Genomic DNA, 21,991 nt, shown 5'->3' on the forward strand with positions numbered 1-21,991 from the left:
TTGTGCTTGAACTCGCAGGGGCTCTACGCCTTCAATCTCCCAATTCACCATTGTTGCAGCTTCATCTTGGACCACTATTTCTGTCGAGATTATATCTGAGTTCACAGTCACCTCCCTCGACATCCCCCGTACTTCTAATTCCATCAATTCCATGGTAGAATCATCTTCCTTGACCTCGCTTACATTGACTACTGCTTTATCCGAGTTTTCCGTGTTAATCTCCTTGGTCTGCATAGTCTTTTGATCGAGGCTCTAAGAGAAAGGTTCTTTCGCATTATCACAAAAGAGTTCTGTTGCGATTTGACTAGGCCTTTGTGCTTATCTCTCATTAAATATCACATGGGCTGCAAAATCAGGCCCAACTTCTGAATTCAAAGATGATATGTGTTTATCTCTCATTAAATATCACATGGGCTGCAAAATCAGGCACATCTTCTGGATTAAAAGATGATATATCATTGTACTTCCTGATCCGTCCCAATTGTGGGGTTTCATTTAAGTTGGTGGTGTGCCCCTCACGTGTGTTATCTGCTCCACGTGATCCAGCTGTAAATTGAGGAAAACCTATGTGGTTTCTGCAGATCAAATCCCTAGATTGATGGGAATTCAAAATCATAGTACGATTGTTGCCTCTGTTTAGGGTAAAAAGGTGGATTGTGTAACCGTCAACATCGTCAGCTTTGGTAGCTTCCTTGGGCAACTCCGATAATCTTTCGCATTTGGGTTTGTTCTCGGCCCAAATCGAGATGAAAAAAGTGTTACCGTTATGAGCTATTGATACTTCACTGGGTATCTTTCTTCCATCATTAGCCACCAAAATTCTTGCCCATTTCATGTATTTCTGAGCTCCGTCTCTTCTTCTGTGGCCACCCAACCTCCACACATTTGTCCAATTTCATAGAAAACCTTTTGCGACCATAGGTGCAGAGGTATTCCAATTGCTCTGATCTATGTCTCCTTTGGTACAATGGAATTGGTAACACAACCTGCCATTGGAGACCATCTTTAAAGGTTGAATCTTTTCTTCTTCCAGGTCCACTGACCTTGTAGCACTTGCTCTGCCATGTATATATTTGGAAATTCAAAAAGGAACATGTCTCCGTACATCTCATAGATGTTCATCCCAAAAACATTTTTCCAGGTATGAGATGACCATGCCCTCATATCAACCAGCGTGGGCTTCTCCTTGCAGATCATCTCTAGGCTACCAACAAGACATCTACTTAACAGTCCCTCATCTTGAGACTCTGAAGAGCCTGCAATTTCAATTCTGCCTGCCGAGCTATTCACTGCAGCTTCTCGAATGTCTCTAGATTGCCATTTACTTTCCTTAACTGTTTTTGCAAAGGGGTAGTTGGCTTCTGTTAACATTAAAGGACCAACATTTTCCTGTTTTTTGGGGTCTTTAATGAAGTTCTCAATCTTAAATGCTATGTCACGCAACCTGTATTTAATGTTGTCTCTGGTAAAATCAATACTAACCTCCCTCCCTTATTCCCTCCCTTATTTACTGAGAGAATACTCATGTATCTCCCATGCTCATTCTGCTTTCTTGTGCTAAAAACTATTTCATCTCTTTCTGAGGTTTTCCATCTTCTGACCACCTTCTTCTGATCTTTGGAAACTTCTCTTAAAGTAAAGCAAATCCACTCCATTATCTTGCTGCTCATTGATGCTCTTCTCATTAGTCTCTTCTACTCCTCTCAACCCATTCGTATCAAACTGCATTGTCTGAGTTCCATCTAGTAATGTCATATGACTTAAAACCAAAATTGAAGTAAATCTTGTTCCAGTGCAAGCGGCTGTAAATTATACCGGATATACAACCTCCAGTTTACTATTTCTAACATACAAACGTTGAAAGCAACGAGCCTACGGGCCAAATTCTATAAGAGAAAGATTAGAATTGTGGGAAGAGATTAGTGGAGTTAAGGGTCTTTGCGAAGATTTATGGGTGACTTGCGGAGACTTCAACACAGCCAAGTTTATTTCTGCCAAAAAGAACGCAACCACCTTGTCCAGAAGTATGGAAGATTTCTCAAAGTTCATTGAAGATTCAGAATTGGTGGATCCTCCTCTAAATGGTGGAACCTTCACTTGAGCTTAGAGGTCGCACTCAAGATTTTTTTTCAAGAATAGATAGATTCTTCTTCACCCCTCAATGGGATGAGGAATTTACAAGCTAAACCAATCAATTCTCCCCAAAGTTATCTCATATCACTCGCCTCTATCCTTGAAATGTGGGAATTGGAGCAGCTCAAATCCTACTTCAAATTCAAAAATTGGTAATTGAGAGTAGATGGCTTCAAAGATCAGGTGAAGATATGGTGAGACTCTTCCACATTGTCAGGCACACCTGACTTTATACTAGTAATGAAACTGAAGGCTTTGAAGTCTAAGCTCAGGGAATGGAATTTGGTTACTAATGGGCAATCTAAGGATGGAAAAACTTAACATTCTTAACCAGATTTCAGCCCTAGACAAGATACAACAGATAAGTAGTCTAGATAGTGCTGAAACTGCATTAAAAGCAGACTCGAACACTAAGTTTGAAGAGCTGGCCACAAGGGAGGAAATACACTGGAGACAAAGGTCAAGAGTACAATGGTTGAAACAAGGGGACAAAAACACAGTTTTTTCAGAGATCAGAATTCAATCAGATTGCAGGCCCTATGATATCTGATCAAGAAAAGGACTGGATACAAAGACCCTTTGAAGAACAAGAGGTATTTGAATGTATAAAGCTTTGTTATGTGGACAAAACTCCGGGGCCAGATGGTTTTAATATAGGTTTCTACATCCACTATTAGGACATACAGTCAAAGGAGATATCATGTTGGCAATATACAATTTCCACAATAAGGAGTACTTTGAAAAAAGCTTCAATGCCACATACATAGCATTGATCCCCAAAAGAAGTGATGCAAAGGAGTTGAGAGATTACAGACCTATCAGTTTGATAGGTAGTGTATATAAAATCATATCCAAGCTTCTCACAAAAAGGTTGAAGACAGAAATGCACAAAACTGGTGGAATCACATCAGATGGCTTTTATCAAGGGTGGGTAGATCATAGATGCTGCACCGATTGCTAATGAATGTTTGGACTAAAGCTAGTATTCTATGTAAGTTGGACATAGAAAAAGCTTTTGATCATGTGAACTGGAACTTTCTGCTTAACATGCGAAAGAGAATGGGTTTTGAAAATAAATGGGTGATCAATGGTACACCCAAAGGCTTTTTCACTTCAAGTAGGGGATTACGTCAAGGTGATCCCCTCTCACCTTTCCTTTTCCTAATTGTCATGGAGGGTCTAAACAACATGTTGCTCACAGCTCACCGAAACAATTGGCTCAGAGGTTTTAAATTCGGTAACAAACAAGGGGACAATCTTGAAATCACCCATTTGTTATACGCACATGATGCAATTATCCTTTGCAATGCAGAGGCTGAGCAGATGAAGATTTTGAGAGTTATTTTGACAATTTTTGAAGGGGTCTCTGGGTTACATGTAAATTGGAGGAAGAGTTTCATATTTTCAGTTAATGAACCTCAAAACTTTCAGCTTTATGTGGATATCCTAAGAGGAGAAGTAGGCACACTGCCCACAACATACCGAGGTATGACCTTGGGGGCACATTGTAAATCCATTGACATCTGGAATGGAGTGCTTGAAAAATGTGAGAAAACTCACTAGATGAAAGAGTCGGTACCTATCTTAAGGCGGCATACTTATACTCATTAATAGTGTTCTAGATGCGCTCCCCACTTACATGATATCACTCTTTCCTATACCACCATAGGTTGAAAAAAGGTTGGACATAATGAGAAGCAACTTCTTATGGAAAGGAAACAAAAAGAAGAAAGGTATACATCTAGTCAAAGGAAAAATATTAACAATCAGCAAGAAATAAGGAGGATTGGGCATAAGGAACTTAAGAAAGCAAAACCAAAGCCTCCTTATGAAATGGCTCTGGAGATACACAAATGAAGATCAAGCACTGTGGAAGAAAGTGATTAAGGAAAAATATGGAGAAGAAGATGCTTGGAAAACCAAAGTTGTAAGCACTGTGTATGGGGTTAGTGCGTGGAAAACCATCAGAAACTTGAGGAACATTTTCAGCATCAACATCAACTATAAAATAGAGAATGGGCAAAGAATCTCCTTTTGGGAAGATAATTGGTCAGGCAATAGCCCTTTAAAGCAGTTGTATCCCGAAGTTTACACGCTGAACCAGCAAGAAAGGGCAAAAGTTAGTGAGGTATGGAATAATCAAGGATGGAACCTCACTTTTAGAAGATACTTGAATGATTAGGAGCTGGACAGATTCATTGCATTTTTCAATAGTCTCAACCAATTCAATAGAGTGTCATTGGATCACGATAGATTAGGTTGGTCGAGAGACAAAACAGGAGTTTATTCAATAAGGTCAGCATATCATTAGAGAAATTGCAGCAACACAAACACAATGGCCCTGGAGACAATTATAGAAGACAAACATACCATACAAAGTAGCGTGCTTTGTATGGTTAGTGGTAAAGAAAGCTTGTTAAACACAAGATAGGCTGCAAAGAAGGGGAATACACCTATGCTCTATTTGCCTTCTACGTGGAGATTTTGCAGAACAAATAGCCACTTTTTTTTGCATTGTAAGGTGACCTCTCAGTTGTGGAACATCTTTCTAGCTAAGATAGGATTGAGTTGGGCAATGCCCACCAATACACTGGATGTGCTAAATAGCTGGAGCAGGAGAGGAGGATCTAAAGCCCAAAAAAAGATCTGGAAAATGATTCCAGGATGCATGCATTTGGTGGACTATCTGGAAAAAGAGAAACTCAAGAGGTTTTGAAAACAAAAGCAACTCCAACCAAACGATAAAGCATAATTGTATTCAACTTTTACATTTTTGGTGTTTCGAAATTTCATTACAAATATAGGGACACTGGAAAAGTTTTTAGATTCCCTATAGAATTTTGTTTTCTTTTTGCTTACCAAGCCTAGATGTAACTTGTAACTATAACCTAATGATTTTGTGGAATCAATACAAATGTTACCTTATCAAAAAAAAGAATTGTTTTCTCCTGTAAATTGTGTACTCTTTGAATAAATAGAACATACTGTTCCAATACCAAAATTTCCAGAAGCTATATATATAACTGATTTTCACCGAGACACTCTACTCTTTCCTCGGTAAATGACCCTCCCTTTTCTTGTTTCCTTCACCTTTCACTCTGTTATCTCTTCTCTTGTTTTCTTGACGAATTTAAAATTGTCCTCACAACATTTGCAAGGTACAATGGATCCTTCACTTTGCCCCTTTCTTTTCTGAACTTACAGCATCTAGAAAAGCTTTTCCCTGCTACACACAATTGCCACTTTGTAGGATTACACTGGGCATGTTGTTGTTGTTGGTAAGCTTTTCTTCTGTGCCTCAAATTATATTTAATATTTGATCTGTTAAAACTATTATTCCACATTCTAAATTGCCAACTTCTGTAAGCAGAGTCTTGCATGCAAATTTCATATTTTCACCTTACATCAACACCATCTATGAAGATGAAGCCTGTCACCAAAAAATATTGGTACAAGTCTCCACTTGGTATCCTCCTTGCTTTCTGAGTTCATTTCACGTTCAAGAGACAAAAGAAAACTTGCAAAGAGTGTTTGTCTTTAATCTAATTCTATAGATGTGTAAGGATGCATTGGTTATACATCAAGACATGCAAATAAGGATAAGCTTCAAAAGAAGGTAATCTGTTATCTACTTAATCCTGTCTCACGACTCTTCCCATAAAAGGATGAGCATGTGCAAGTGCAGCTTCCACAAAGAAACTAAAGGAATTAGAAAAGAAATCTGCCAGAAGAAAATGCAGCTTAGTTAAGCCAATTGATGCCTATTATGTAGAAAAACGACTTTTTCTTTTAAACATTGAGGACAAATAGCATTAGTATTTGATGATGTTGTTCATGAAGAAAGTCTTGTGTTAAAAAGACAATAATATTCACTGTGCCAAAAGTACCAAGTTCAAGCTTTATTATTTCCCATCTTGTTCACACAATAAAATCACTACTTAATTGAACTGCATGTTGTTAGAATATGAGTAGGAATAGGAATAGCATATAAAATCCTACTTGGAAAAAGATTGTAATGTAGTGTCCTATTAGGAAAAAGATTGCAATGTATTATCTATAAATAGGGCCTCAATGTAATAATGTAGTTACAACAATTCAATAATATTTTTCTCTTATATTTCTCACATGGTATCAAAACTTCTACGATCTTGGTAAAGAATCAAAGAGTTTCCGCTGCCGGCGGGCGGCTATAATCCATATATGCCACCCGTCTGGCCAATGATTATGTTAGCAAAAGTTGGGTCACTGACTCACTGTGTATCTTTCCGGTGACTATTTTCTCATATCTTTGCGTAAAACCATGCATCTATCCGGTGACTACTTTTTCATATCTATTTTTCTTAGCACCGTATTTCTTTTCGGTGACTTTTCTCATATCTGATTTGCGTACTACTGTGCATTTTTTTGGACTACTGTCTCATATCTGAGTTGCGTAGCACCATGCATCTTTCCGGTGACTCCTCAGATTTAATTTACCTAGTTCCGTATGTCTTTCCAGTGACTCCTCAGATCTTTTTCAGTAGGTTCGTGCCACCATTCCGATCCTATCCATATAATTTCTCTTTTCCAGTAGGATCATGCCGCCATTTCGACCCTACTCATATAATTTCTATTTCTCAATAGGATCGTGCCATCATTCCGACCCTACAAATATTTCTCTTTTTCAATAGGGTCGTGTCATCATTCCGACCCTACCCATATACTTTTGTTTTCCTCCGATTGTACTCACTTTTCAGCCATCAAATCTAATAATCCGGCGTGTGAGCGTGTTTTGGCTAAGTTTCCGGTGACTTTCATGTTCAAGATCTACTCGTCTCTTGATTTCAAGATTACTCATATATTTTATACCAGTTTTCAGCAATTTTCCAGCAACACATCGACTTTACGGCAATATTTACTACTTTTCGGATCATTTTTTCAGTTTGTTCCGTTTCAATTGAGGTTTCTCAGACGTCCAAAGTAGTCCTTATCAGTTTTCTTGCAGATATCTTCACCAAGTCCCTCACCGATTCTCATATTAGTTACATCCATAACAAGCTTGGTTCATATGTCTTCTATGCACTAGCTTGAGGGGGAGTGTTAGAATATGAGTAGGAATAGGAATAGCATATAAAATCCTACTTGGAAAAGGATTGTAATGTAGTGTCCTATTAGGAAAAAGATTGGAATGTATTGTCTATAAATAGGGCCTCAATGTAATAATGTAGTTACAACAATTCAATAATATTTTTCTCTTATATTTCTCACACATGTGATGTAGTCCAAACCTCCTTAGAAGCATATGATAATGCTCAGAGCATTGGCATTGCAGCTGTCCTTTCCAGACTACTGAATTTTATATGAAGAAAATCTTTAAAGAGATCATACTAATTAAAGTGAGCGTAAAAGAAATGAGCAGACAGAAACTCCAGCAGATGCACAATAGAACAAATAAATTATTCATAATCACCAATATCTTACTAGGTCTTGACTAATAGGCAGGACAAACGTGATTATAGCAGTAAGGGCAGAGGACACAATTATAAATCAAATATCATCTGTCAAGGAGAATAGGATTCCATCTGAAGTACCTAAACAACAAGGTAAGAAAACCTTATATACAAAGCGAAGTTCCAAAGTCTTACTGTTGGCGTCTTAGTATGGTTTCACCATCTATTACTGTTGTTGAAAGAAAGTTCATCGGCTTCAAAGATCGCAAATTTTCTTTAACCCACTCCCCATATGGATTGGACAATGCAACTCGCTTTTTGACTTCTGTATTCTCGAATACCTATGTTAATCAACAACCAAATTTTGAAAAGAAAAAAATAGAAAACAAGTTAAGAACATAAATATCAATTGGATCTGGAAGGGAATGATAAGTTGATATAGGATAACAAACATAACTTATTATTAATAATAATAACAATAACAACAGTAATAATCAACAACAACAACAACAACAACAAACCCAGTGTAACAACAGTAATAATCATAATAATAATTTTTTTTTAGGAAAAGGTGATACACGAGGAAAATACGAAAACGAAAACACAAATACGGAAACACAAAAACAAGGAAATAATAGAAAAAGAAACAAGGATAGTAAAGGCTAAATAGATAGATAGATAAACGCAAAAAGATAAAGAGAGGACAACCAAAGGGTATATTAAACCCGAAGATCTTCCTTTCGATAACCACAAGTACCAATCTCCTACGAAGACCGAGAAAGGAATTGGACCCTCTCACAACCAACGTTTCTAGACAATCATCTAAGCTCCCAACAAACTTTCATAAACACTCTCAAGTGTAAACTCATTCAAAATCATCTAACCCTAACTCTAAGAGAAGACTATCTATTTATAGCCTAGAGTATTTATCATAATTGGGTCCAAAAGTGACCCAAAAGCCAAACATAATGCTAATTGGACCCAAAAGTGACCCAAAAGTCAAATACAATGCTAAATGGGCCCAAAAGTGACCCAAAAGTCAAATACTAAAGATGAGGCAACTTTCCTTCGTCCATCCTCCTCATGGTGGGTCACAATACTCCTCTTCATACCTAAAGCGTTGCCAATTGCCTTGAGCTCGAGTCTTTGGGGCGATTTGACTTGTATCAAAAGGTTACTGTATATTCAAAAAATTTCATCATCCAAACAATGATGAAATGAGCACTTACATCCCATAGGGGAAAAAACAGAAAGCCCAGGAACTAATCTATGGATCTTTACAATTTCCTATAAAATCAACAAAAAGTTCTATATCCCCCACCATATCCTGCTTACACCAAAAATATAGAAGACTAAGTTCATTCTGATCTTTTGAATATTGTTGATTTTATCTTCAAAGCATCTTGCATTTCTCTCCGTCCACAACGTCAACCAGATGCTTGCAGGAATCAATGCCTACCAGTCCTCTTCTGATTCTCTTTTTCCAATATCTTTCCAGCAATCCATCATACTTTTAGTAGTTTTGGGAACCACCCAACTCACTCCAAGTATACACAAGAACATGCTCCACAGATTTGCAGTTGTTTTACAGTGCAAAAACAGATGACTATTTACTTCAGCATCCTGGCCACACATGATACATCTTGAGCAAATGTCTACTTCTTCTCCATAGTACTTCATGAGTCGAACAAGCTTTGCAGCAAACTAACCACACAAAACAAAAAAATTTCAGGGGGGCTTCCCCTTTTGGCTTTCCAGATCAGCTTCCAAGGCAAATTCCTAATTTGTAGTTGACCAGTATTCCTCCTCCAATAGCATGACTTCACGGTGAAAGCAGCACCCTTGTTGTGAAGTTTCTAGACTGATTTGTCAAGTGCATTGGTAATTCCATTGAAACCATTTATCACCATAAGCAAATTTGCCACTCTTTGAACCTCCCAATCATTTAGGACCCTTCTAAAGTTGAAGTTCCAACCTTGTGTGCTCCACATCTGGGCTATAGTGGACCTACCATGTTGACTGGGAAGGAATTCATGGGGAAGAGAGATCTCAAGCTCCTTTCACCTATCCAATGTTCATTCCAGAACTCAATCTTCAGGCCATTACCCACCTTGAGTTGAATATTTTCTTGAAACCGGGGCCACAGTCTCCGAATAGTCTTCCAGACACTACAACCAAAATTTCCCAGCGCATCTTCAGTGATCCAGTGACTTTGAAGTTCATATTTCTCAATAATCATTCTTTCCATAAAGGCATATCCTTAGTACAGAACCTCCATAACCATTTTTGCAAGAGACGAGATATTTTGGAAACTAGAACTCTTAATACCTAATCCCTCTGCTTCTTGTTAAGTGTTACAACATCCCATTTTACAAGGTTGTAACCTTTATTCTCCTTGTTTTCATTCCACTAAAAAATTGTTCTGAGCAAATTTATTCTCTTATCAATACCTTTCGGTAGAGGAAATAGGCTCATCATATACGAAGGAAGGGAATCCAACACATATTTGACTAATGTTAATCTCCCTCCCAAGGAAAAATTGACGACTCCATCTTGCCAATCTCCTATCACATCTCCCGAGCACTTTTCCCCAGACCTTCATCTCTTTGTTCTTTGCACCCTGGGGCATCCCTAGATACTTTGTGGGTAAGGCAGCTACCTGGCATCCAAGATTACTTGCGAATATCTCCTTATTATCAACTTTGTTCACTGGTAAAGACACCACTTTTGACAATTAACATGAAGACCAGAAATGCCTTCAAAATAGGGAGGATAGCCCTAACATGTCTGATCCGTGATACTTCAGCTTTACAAAATATTAGTGAGCCATCTACATAAAGCAGATGTGTGACTCCCCTTTCATCATCTCTATGTCCCTGCAATTGACCTTAGAAGCCCTTTAACGAACCATTTGCCATTGCCCTTCCAATCATGTGGTTGAGTGCATCTATCGCTAAGATAAATAGAAAAGGTGATAAAGGAGCCTCAACCCCCTCTCAAACGAAAAGAAGCCTTCATTATTGTCATTTATAATCAGAGAGAACTTTATGTTACAGATGCAGAAACAAATCCAGTTGACCCATTTTCTACCAAAACCCATGTCTTTCAGCACCTTCAATACACTTCCAGTTGACATGGTCATATGCCTTCTCTAGGTCAAGTTTGCATAAGATTCCCAGAGATTTTCGTTTCACTCTAGATGCCACTAATTCATTGGCTAAGAAAGCAGCATCTGTGATTTGTCTACCTTTTCGAAAGGCCATTTGGTGTTCATTTACTAGTTTCCCCATAACTGACTTCAGTCCTTCAGTATTAAGCTTGGAAAATATCTTGAGACACTTCCTCCTATCAGACTGATAGGTCGGAAATCCTTAAGTCCTCAGCTCCAGCTTTCTTTGGTATTAAGGCTATGAAGGTGGCATTGAAAGACTTTCAAATAACTCAATCTGATGAAAATTATGAATAATTTCCAATAGATCCACCTTCACAAGGTCCTGTAAACCTTGAAGAAACTCATTGTCAATCCATCTGGCCCAAAGCTTTGTCTCCATCACATTGCTTGATTACATTCAACACCTCTTCTTCAGAGAAGGATCTTTGAAGCCAATCTTGTTCCTCTTGTGATGTGGTTGGGCAATCTATTATGTCAAAACCTGAACTCCAACTTTCTGGATCTAAGTAAAGTCTTTAATAAAACACAACCATAGTAGTCTTAATTTCATCAGGTTCTACAATTTCTTCTCTAATCACTAATCTGTCAATAGTGTTAGATCTTCTGTGAGCAGTTGCCATTCTTTGGAAGAACTTGATGTTATTGTCACCCTGCTTCAACCACTCTGGATTTCTTTCACCATTTTGCTCTCATTTTTAGCCATATCTTTAAATTCAACTATAATGGTAGTTCTTACCATCATTTCTTCCCAAATAGGTTTTTACTTTCCATTATCACATCAATTTCTGCCAGTTCCTCTAGAAAACTGTTCTTTTTTATGGTCATTTCCCCAAAGGTGGTTCTGCTCCAATATTTCAGCTTATGTTTGAGCATTCTAAGTTTAACATTTAGCTTGTACTCTGGACAACCTTCCACAGAGAACTCATTTCACCATGACTGCACCAATTCTTTGAACCCCTCCAATTTTTAAACTTAAGTTTGATCTTTTCTGTTCCCAATCTCCACATTCTAAAGTGACAGGAAAGTGATCGGACAGTGCCCTAGGCATCAACTTTTGTCTAATATTCTTCAAGCTTTCCTCCCACTTAATACAACAACAACAACAAACCCAGTGTATTCCCACCTAGTGGGGTCTGGGGGTAAGATGTACGCAGTCCATACCTCTACCTCTGATGAAGTAGAAAGGCTGTTTCCGATAGACCCCCAGCTCAAGGCACGAGATACCACACAAACACATAGTAAAGCACAGAAGCAGATTACATAACATAAATACGGCACCCATAAGTAATATAAAACAGAGGAAAGCAGAGGAAAGCACACAGATTCGTAATAAAACATGGAACACGGAACACGGAATCATAACAGGAATAAAACCCCCACCAAGTAATTCCCTACACTAGCGACCCAAACTGGCCCTAATCCTCTGCCGTAATTCGCGTCCTCCAAACCTTCCTATCTAGGGTCATGTCCTCGGTGAGCTGTAACTGTTCCATGTCCCGCCTAATCACCTCACCCCAGTACTTCTTCGGCCTACCCCTACCCCGTCTAAAACCATCCAACGCTAGCCTCTCACACCTACGGACCGGGGCATCCATGCCCCTCCTCTTCACGTGTCCGAACCATCTCAATCGTGCTTCCCGCATCTGGCCAACACTCCGCTCCATACAACAAGGCCGGACGGACTACCACCCTGTAAAATTTGCCTTTAAGCTTGGGCGGCACCTTCTTATCACACAGCACCCCCGACGCGAGTTTCCACTTCATCCATCCCGCCCCAATACGGTGCGAGACATCCTCGTCAATCTCACCGTTACTCTGGATCACGGACCCAAGATACTTGAACTTATCCCTCTTACATACCTCCTGTGCTTCCAGCTTCACTACTACCTCATTCTCCCGCCTCACGTCATTAAACTTGCATTCCACATACTCTGTTTTGCTTCTGCTCACCCTGAACCCTTTAGACTCAAAAGTTTGCCTCCACACCTCTAATTTGTCATTCACACCCCCTCGAGTCTCATCTATCAGCACTACATCGTCTGTAAAAAGCATACACCACGGCACCTCCCCTTGAATGCGCCGCGTCAACACATCCATCACCAACGCAAACAAAAAGGGACTAAGAGTAGATCCCTGATGCAATCCTGTCAGGACAGTGAAATGCTCTGAGTCTCCTCCCGCCGTCCTCACCTGGGCTTTCAGTCCATCATACATATCCTTAATTACTATGCCAGCGGTACTCCACTCACCTCCAAGCATCTCCAAAGCACCTCCCTGGGGACTTTGTCGTATGCCTTCTCCAGGTCGATAAACACCATGTGCAGATTCTTCTTCCTCTCCCTATACTGCTCCACCAACCTCCGCACCAGGTGGATTGCCTCCGTCGTCGAGCGGCCGGGCATAAATCCGAACTGGTTTTCCGAAATAGACACTATCCGTCTCAGCCTCACCTCGACCACTCTCTCCCAGATCTTCATAGAGTGACTCAATAACTTAATACAGAACAAGAATTTGTACGGTCTGGCTGCAATAGGATGATTGACTCCCTTAACCATATGAATTTTCCTCCACTCATTTGAGGATCATGCAGTTCTATTTCTTCAATACACTTTATAAATCAGATATTACATTAGTGATTCTATTCCACTCTCTTTTTCCCCGTACTTCTTATAGTGTTGAAATCACCACATGCCACCCATGGTCCCCCACATACTTCTTTAATTGCACATATCTCTTCCCAACAAACTAATTTCTCTTCTCCGATATGTGGAGCATACACTCCTGTTAAGTACCAAGTGAAAGAGTTTTGAGTTTAGACAAATTCATAAGTTATGAGATGTTGACCCATCTCAACCAAAGTTCCCCTTCAGTTCTTACTATCCCACCTAATCAAGATTCCCTCTTTGCTACCTTTTGCCTCAATATACCCATATTTCATCTATTTGCATGACCAAAGCTCTTAGGCTATGTCTTCTACTCCTATATGTACTTTTGTTTCTTGCAAGCAATAGATGTCAGCCTTCCACTACTAAAATAAACTTTCGATCATTACTCTGTTTCACCGTCTATTGAGCCCCCTCAAATTCCAAGTGATTAATTTTACTTTCATTTATAAGTCGAAAGATAAATTTCTCACTGTTCCTGACCCCTTCTACCTCTTCATTCAGGCCTGATTTCAGAACTTCTAACTCATTCTTCCCAATTCCTCTAATTTTGGAGGTTGTAGTTGTCTTCTCTTGACCCTTTTTATCTAAAGCAGCTTTCCTTTCATCAATTCTCATAAGAAGTAATATTTCTTTCTCAAAACCTACAAAAGCTACCCCACAGGTGTCGCTCAACTATAAGATGTGGGAGTTTACCCAATTTGAAGCTCTGTTTCCGCTACTTCTTGGATGCTACGTGATTGAATATTCACAGGTTCTGCGTTGATTATCGGTAGAACTTGTAGATCCTTTTTTGCTTCGTGTGAATCACGAACCCCTATATCATCAGCTCTCTCGTTTGTGGATAATTTATTTCCGACCTCTGGAGTTAGGTCAACTACTGCCCCTCTGTTTGCATGTATGAATCTCCCCTTTCGATAACCTTCTCCGGCATGTTAGAGGTGTCAAGTTGTTGTACTCTGTTTTCCCAGTCGCTGAATCACTTCAAGAAATCAAAAGCTTTCAGTTTTAGATCACTTAAGTCTTTAAAAAGACTCACATGCTCCTCGCGTGTCCACTTCTCCTTCTCACAAGAATTTTCTTTAAATGAAATTGGGCTTCTATTTTCATAAGAAATTAGGCTAGTTTCATTTTCAGACAGAACCCAGCCCACCTGTGTCTTTGAGAAATTTTGAAATCCACTTGTACTGGCAAAACCAAAAGTAAAACTAATAATAATAATTAAAAAAAATACTAGAAATAGTAGTAATAGTCGTAGTAGTGGCAGTAGTAAAAATTTCATGATCATCACAGGCATAATCGAAGTGCATTGAAATGTCATGCTAAAATATTAAATCTCTAACAAACCTGACCACTTGATAGATCAACACTTATCATCATACCAGGACCTAAACGTCCTTTCATTGTTACCTTTGAATCATCCATGGGTATCACACCAACCTAACCAAAAGAAAGAACCCCTCCAGTCACTATAATTACTATACAGCGGTAAAGACAACAGAATCATCAAAAGCAATGTTGTTAAGAATAAATTGATTACATTTGAAGAACACGGATATGAAAAAAGTGTGACTCTTCAGCTTGATTTATTTTAGAAAGGGTTAGGAGAAACATAATTCGGAGATGAAACAGTCTATGGCTTCTGCAACATTTGAAATCAGTGTTAGGCTTCTAAAAAATGGACAAAACTTACACACCTCAGATGCAACATAGACAATGTTGTCTTCGGTCCGCCAATATCTTGCAGGACGAAGTCCATTACGATCAAGACAAGCACCGACTGTTTTCCCATCACTGTGAAAATGGAAGATATGAGATCAAAGATAAATAAGACACTAACAGTAAATAACTGAGAACACTAATAGTAAATAATTGAGACGACAACAACAGCAACAACATAACCCAGTGAAATCCCACAAGTGAGGTCTAGGGAGGGTAAAGTGTATACAAACCTTACCACTACCTCGAGGAGGTAGAGAGGTCCTCGGCTCAAGTGCAGCAAAAGAGAGGCTACAACTTGTGACGATGAGGATAGACTACGTAAAAAAGAGAGGTTGTGTCGTCACTTAGTTTCAAACGAGGTTGAACAAAGATATTGCCTCCCAAATGAGATTTCACATTTATCCAACCTTGTGGAGAATGTCAATTCTACTATTGAGATAGAGTAGGGGCTCAAAGAAGACCAACAAGCCAAGTCAAGACGGATTTCAACTTCATGGGGAAAGAACAAAGGAGGAAATTCTTCTTCAAATCAGTCAAAGAACCGAGATACAAAGCAAGACTTTAAGAAGCCATTTGAGAGACACTCTAAAGAATATGCCAAAAGGAGGTAGCAAACTGTAATGACCCTCACGGAAATTTTTTCTGTATTTTCATACATTTTCGGTGTCTACAGCTTTTCTATAACTGCCCTAAGTTATTTATGATTTGCTGGGACTGATAGTTCGGTTCCCATGCAATTCGTTTGATTAATTTTAATAATATCTAGTATATTGTGAAATATTTAATTTAAATTGGCATTTGGTAGAAATATAATTTATTACCCTTCTACAATATTTTTTTGATAGTGACAAAATTCTTTAAGTTATGGTATATTTATGTTATTTTATAATAGCTTTTTATGGTCTATTAATATTAAGTAGAGATTGTAAATCTATGTATGTTAAAATATTATTATTATATAATAGAGGATTCATTATATTAATATTATTATTATATTATAGTATATTCAAAATCTCATATTTATTTTACAACGAATCTATGCAATACCCAAGTGCGAATACAACGGAGAGCAGGGGGCATGCCACACCCCCTGCACGTGGATCATAGGCAAAAGGGCACCAGGTTGCATGGCGTTACTATATTAGCATGGTAGTGGCTAATCATTACAATTAAAGTTGTTTTAAAGAATTAAAACCTCTCTTTATAAAAAGTGTTCAATTCATTCAAACATGAAGGTGTTAAGGTTCTGTTCATGTCACGTTTTCTTAAAAGAAAAAAAAGGTTTCCCATCGATAAATTTTCATCCAGGCATGATTGTATCACGAAGGAAATTTTAAGATATTGCTATATTTATTCAACTCGGGTTCTAGCGGGACACTATTCAGAGGCTTCTCCGAGAGGTTCTTAGCTTGACGTCCAGGTAGGCTAGGTTTACCCTATCTTTAGATTGAGCTTATTTATGAAAATTGTGTACTATTATGCTAGTTTTGGATAAATACTTGTAGTTGTGTGTTGTTTGATATATATATATATATATATATATATATATATATATATATATATAACATTGCCTTATTTATCCAGTTAGGATCCCGTTCTAGTAAATTTTGGTATCTTACCTTTTCAGTATTATATAGCATCTATCACTTTAGAACGTGGAATTAAGTTACGAAACCTAGAATTTGTCCCTTTTTAAATAAGATACGCGATTGGTTAATTAAATGTATTTTACTTTTGGTATAGGTTCAGCATGTACTTTACTTCTATCATTGTTTGTGAATTTTGGTACCACGTTGGTATTCGTTATGGTATGGTTTGGATTTCATTGTTATGGTAAGTAAAGTCATACCTAGCGAGAATTTCTCCTCTCAACATAGGTTGTTGGTGATGGACTTGGTTATCAATAAGGGCAAAAAGTGGGGAGGCACGACCCAGGATTAAGTGGGGTAGCTTGACTTTGGCTAGTGCTTTGGAGATGGAAGAGAAGTTGAAGAGTAAGGGGGCGTGGGAGAGTAGAGGGGGTGTGGATAATATGTGGGAGACGACTGCCAATTACATTAAGGAGACCGCTAGAGAGGTGTTGGGTGTCTCGAGAGGTCGATCTGGCAAACATTGAGGAAAATGGTGGTGGAACGAAGAGGCCAAGAGAAAGGTGGAGTCTAAGAAGGTGGCTTATACTAAATTGGTTGGGAGCAAGGATGATGAGGACAGGCAGAAGAATAAAGAGGAGAATAAGGTAGCTAGAAGAGAGGCTAAGTTAGCGGTTACGATGGCTAAGACAGAAGCTTTTAAGAGTTTGTATGCGGCTTTAGAGGAGAAAGGCGAAGATAAGTTGTATAGGATGGCCAAGGCCAGGGAGCGGAGGGCTCGTGACCTTGACCAAGTGAAGTGCATCAAAGGAGAGGATGGTATAGTGTTGGTGAGGATGCTCTCATTAGGGAGAGGTGGCAGTCCTATTTTCATAAACTTTTGAACAACAAGGGGGACAAAGGTTCTGTGTTGGGAGACTTGGAGATATCTGAGGAGGGTCGCGATTATAGTTATTGTAGGTGTATCGAGGTTGAGGAGGTCAAGGGGGCTATTCGCAAGATGCGGCGGGGTAGGGCGACGGGGCCAAACGAGATTCCAGTAGATTTTTGGAAGAGCACTAGCGGGGCAGGTCTGGAGTGGTTGACAAGGTTGTTTAACATTATTTTTAGAGCTGCTAAGATGCCTGAAGCGTGGAGGTGGAGCACGATGATTCCAATGTATAAGAACAAGGGAGACATTCAGAGTTGTAACAACTATAGAGATATTAAGTTGTTGAGTCATACTATGAAGGTTTGGGAAAGGGTGGTAGAGTTGAAGATGAGGAGGATCGTGACGATCTCTGAGAATCAATTCGGTTTCATGCCTGGTCGCTCGACCACTGAAGCCATTCACCTTGTGAGGAGATTAGTAAAGCAGTTTCGAGAGAGAAAGAAGGACTTGCACATGGTGTTTATTGATCTAGAGAAAGCTTATGACAGAGTTCCCAGGGAGATTCTGTGGAGGTGCTTGGAGGCTAGAAGGGTACCCGTGGCGTACACTAGGTCGATTCAGGATATGTATGATGGTGCGAAGACTCGTGTGAGGACAGTAGGGGGAGATTCAGAGCACTTCACAGTTTTGATAGGGTTGCACCAGGGATCAACTCTTAGCCCGTTTCTATTTGCTTTGGTGATGGATGTTTTGACGCGACATATTCAAGGGGAGGTGCCTTTGTGTATGTTATTTGCAGATGATGTGGTTCTGATCAACGAGATTCGGGGTGGAGTTAATGATAAGTTGGAAATTTGAAGACAGACGCTTGAATCTAAAGGTGTTCGGTTAAGTAGAACCAAGACGGAATACTTGGAGTGTAAGTTCAGTGATATGTCGCAACAAGATGGAGTGGTTGTGAAGCTAGACTCTCAGGCCATCCAGAAGAGGAAGAGTTTTAAGTATCTGAAGTTTATAATTCAGGGTAATGGTGAGATTGACGAGGATGTCACGCATCGTATTGGGGCAGGATGGTTGAAGTGGAGGCTCGCTTCGGGAGTCCTTTGTGATAAGAAGGTGCCCCGAAGCTTAAAGGTAAGTTCTACAGAGTGGTAGTCCGGACGGCTATGTTGTATGAAGTGGAGTGTTGGCCAGTTAAGAACTCCCACATCCAAAAGGTGAAGGTGGCGGAGATGCGAATGTTGCGATGGATGTGTGGACATACCAGGAAAGATAGGGTGAGGAATGAGATTATTCGGGAGAAGGTAGAAGTTGCCTCGGTAGAGGATAAGTTGCGAGAAGTGAGGCTACGTTGGTTCGAGCATGTGATGAGGAGGGACCCTGATGCTCCAGTGCGAAGGTGTGAAACTGGCTAGGGATGGTTTTAGGCGGGCTAGAGGTAGACCGAAGAAATATAGAAGGGAGGTGATTAGGCATAATATGGAGCAATTACAACTAACAGAGGACATGACTCTTGATAGGAGGGTGTGGAGGACGCGGATTAGGGTAGAGGGTTAGGGGGTGGGAGCGCGGAGGTAGTAATAGGGGAGTGCTCCTTTGGGTCTGGAGTTTCTGGTTCGTAGTATTGTGGCTGTAGTTTGGGGCTAGTGGTGTTGGCTTTTTTGCATCCCGTACTAGTTTATTATACACTTATTTTTGTGTTTGTTATACTGTGAGTTTGTTTTGTGTACCATACTAGTTTATATGCGCTTACTTTTTATATTTGTTATACTGTTATTGGTCCTAAGTCGAGGGTCTATCGAAAACAGTCTCTCTACTTCTCTTGAGGTAGTGGTATGGTCTGCGTACACTCTGCCCTCCCCGGACCCCACTAGGTGGGATACACTGGGTATGTTGTTGTTTTTGTTGTAGTTGAGCATGCTTACTATGAGTTTCGGTTTGAGTCCAGCATCTGATTATGATGATTTGGGAGTTCTAGTATTGATTATGGTTGTTCTGGGAGTTGCGATTTCTCTGAGTTTCGGTTCGAGTCCGGCATCTGATTATGAGTTCCATTGTATATTATATATGTGGTCTCTCGTTATTACCTAATATTTACGGTTCGAATCCGACATATGGCCTCTCGTTATTATCCACCACTACCGACTCAAGCCCGGCATCTGGCCTCTCTTTACTACCCATTGGTGTCGGTTCAAGCCCGGTACACATCTGGATGGCTACTATGATTTCGTGGGATGGGGTTCGGTTATGGATTATTTATGTTTTTTTGGGAACTATTATGGATTATTATGTTTATTTTCATTAATTACTTCTTGTGTGTCCCACCGGCTTATGGGGATACGGTTGGGTTAATTGTCTTCTTCAGTATTCCTAGCGGGCTTATGGGAGCTCAGTTAGGTTATGTTTGATTTGTTTGTTATTACTGCATTATTTCTTTTATGTATCACTTATAATTATTCCTTTACCGCATTTGTATAGCTTGGTAGTTGTTTACCATTCTATCCCTGTTTACTGTTGGCTTAGATTATACCCTCGCATTTTAGTTATACTTTTCATGTATTGAGCTCAGTCGGCCGATGATGCCTACTAAGTACCCATGGTATGCATACTACAGTTCATATCCTTTCCCTGACGCAGATTCAGGTACTAACAGTAGGCGTTGAGGTGGTTCATACCTTTTAGTTCTGATTCGGAGCAGGGTGAGCTTACTGTCGTCCGAGGCTGATCCTCCACTATCTATTCCAGTTTAGTCTTTTGTACTCGAGACTGCTTGTATATATTGTGTATATTTTGGATTATGTCTAGTACTCTGGATATCTTCTTTTAGTAGTGGCTCTAGTACTGACCTTACCAGGTCTTAAGAGGGATTCGTTTGTATATTTGGTCTTTTTCCTTCTCTCGTTTTAATATATTATAGATATGTCCTTTCTATTTATCACTTGTTATTAGTATAGCTATCATTATACGTGATCTTTTCTGATTTCTGCCTATTAGCCCGTTACCTATTATTCCGAGCTAAGGTTTGGCTTGTCTGTTAGTGGGATAGGGTAGGCGCCATCATGACTTGAGAAATCGGGTCGTGACACAAACCTTAACCCAATGATTATTCTTTTATTCGTTGTTTCAATTTCCCAGGATAAGGTCATAGAATGTGTGAATGTCCCAATTGGAGAACAATTGTCACGAGAGAAAAAGGCCTTTGTTCCAATGAGGGAGAACATGAGGGTGATCTAGAAGAAGCTCATGAAAAATGATATCTTCAAAAATTGATCTTTATTCAAGATACCATCAAATTCATGTCCAATCAAATGATTTTATAAAACTCCCTTTCGCACTCATTCAGGCAATTATGAGTTTCTCATAATGCCTTTTGGACTCACCAATGCACCATCCACATTTCAAGCTTCCATAAATGATCTTTTCAGGCCATACCTCAGAAAATCCATCCTAGTATTCTTTGACGATATTATAATCTATGGTACTGACCCTCAAACACATCAACACCTTCAAACACCCTTCATCATCTTTCTTGGTTCATGTGATTTCCTAAGATGGAGTAGCCATGGATTCAGAAAAGGTATATGTCGTGTTGGAATCGCCTGTTCCAAAGAATGTCAAGGAACTTTGCAGTTTCTTAGGTCTCACACATTATTACAGGCGCTTTGTTAAGAACTATGGGATCATTGACCTTCCTTTAACAGAGCTGATAAAAAAAATGCATTTTCCTAGAATGCAAATGTAAAAGAAGTTTTCCAAAATCTTAAGAGGATCCTGACATCAGTATCGGTGCTTCGTCTTCCCGACTTTACTCAACAGTTTACTGCTTCATCCGATGTGGTAGGGGCTATTTAGTGCAATAGTGCCATCCAATTGCCTATTTCAGTAAGGGATTTCCCTTTTCTAGTTGCACTAAATTTACTAATGATCGTGAATTATTGGTTTTGGTCCTTGCACTGCAAAATTGAATCACTATATTTTGGATCAGCATTTTACTGACACAACTGACCATTGCAGCCTAAACTACCTCTTGCATCAGGTGACTACTGCTGAACAACAACGCTTGTTGTTTTAGTTACTACCTATTGATTTCACTATTGTCTACAAGTCAGGAAGTGAAAACAAAGGAGCTAATGTCTTATCCTGTCGCCCTCAACATGCTGGTTTTTAAATTTGGTGATACCTATTCTATTAGATCCCGGTGCTTTGAGAGAAGCAATTGAAATTGATCCATATACTAGATCAACTTTCTTCTGATCCGTTAGTTCTTCAAGATATCTCATTGTATGCTAATCATCTTTACTACAAATCTAGGCCGGTGATTCCTGATTATCCTTAGCTCAAAACCAAGATTTTAGCAGAGTTGCATGATTCTCCACAACAAGAGGGCATGGACGATACTTGAAAACTCTCAA

General features: G+C 39.4%; 1 protein-coding gene across 2 annotated transcripts in view; it reads right to left on the minus strand.

Annotated features, from left to right (window-relative positions):
• LOC107852264 (ferredoxin-dependent glutamate synthase, chloroplastic) overlaps positions 1-21,991 on the minus strand; it is a 105,527-nt gene that overhangs the window by 69,302 nt on the left and 14,234 nt on the right. For both annotated transcript variants that reach the window (XM_047407902.1, NM_001324694.1), the window contains 3 exon segments: positions 15,095-15,191; positions 14,745-14,837; positions 7,758-7,903 (listed from right to left, as the gene is read on the minus strand). In XM_047407902.1, the coding sequence (XP_047263858.1) occupies positions 7,758-7,903; positions 14,745-14,837; positions 15,095-15,191 (336 nt within the window).

The sequence above is a fragment of the Capsicum annuum genome, chromosome 3, assembly GCF_002878395.1.
Source record: "Capsicum annuum cultivar UCD-10X-F1 chromosome 3, UCD10Xv1.1, whole genome shotgun sequence".
NCBI lineage: Eukaryota > Viridiplantae > Streptophyta > Magnoliopsida > Solanales > Solanaceae > Capsicum > Capsicum annuum.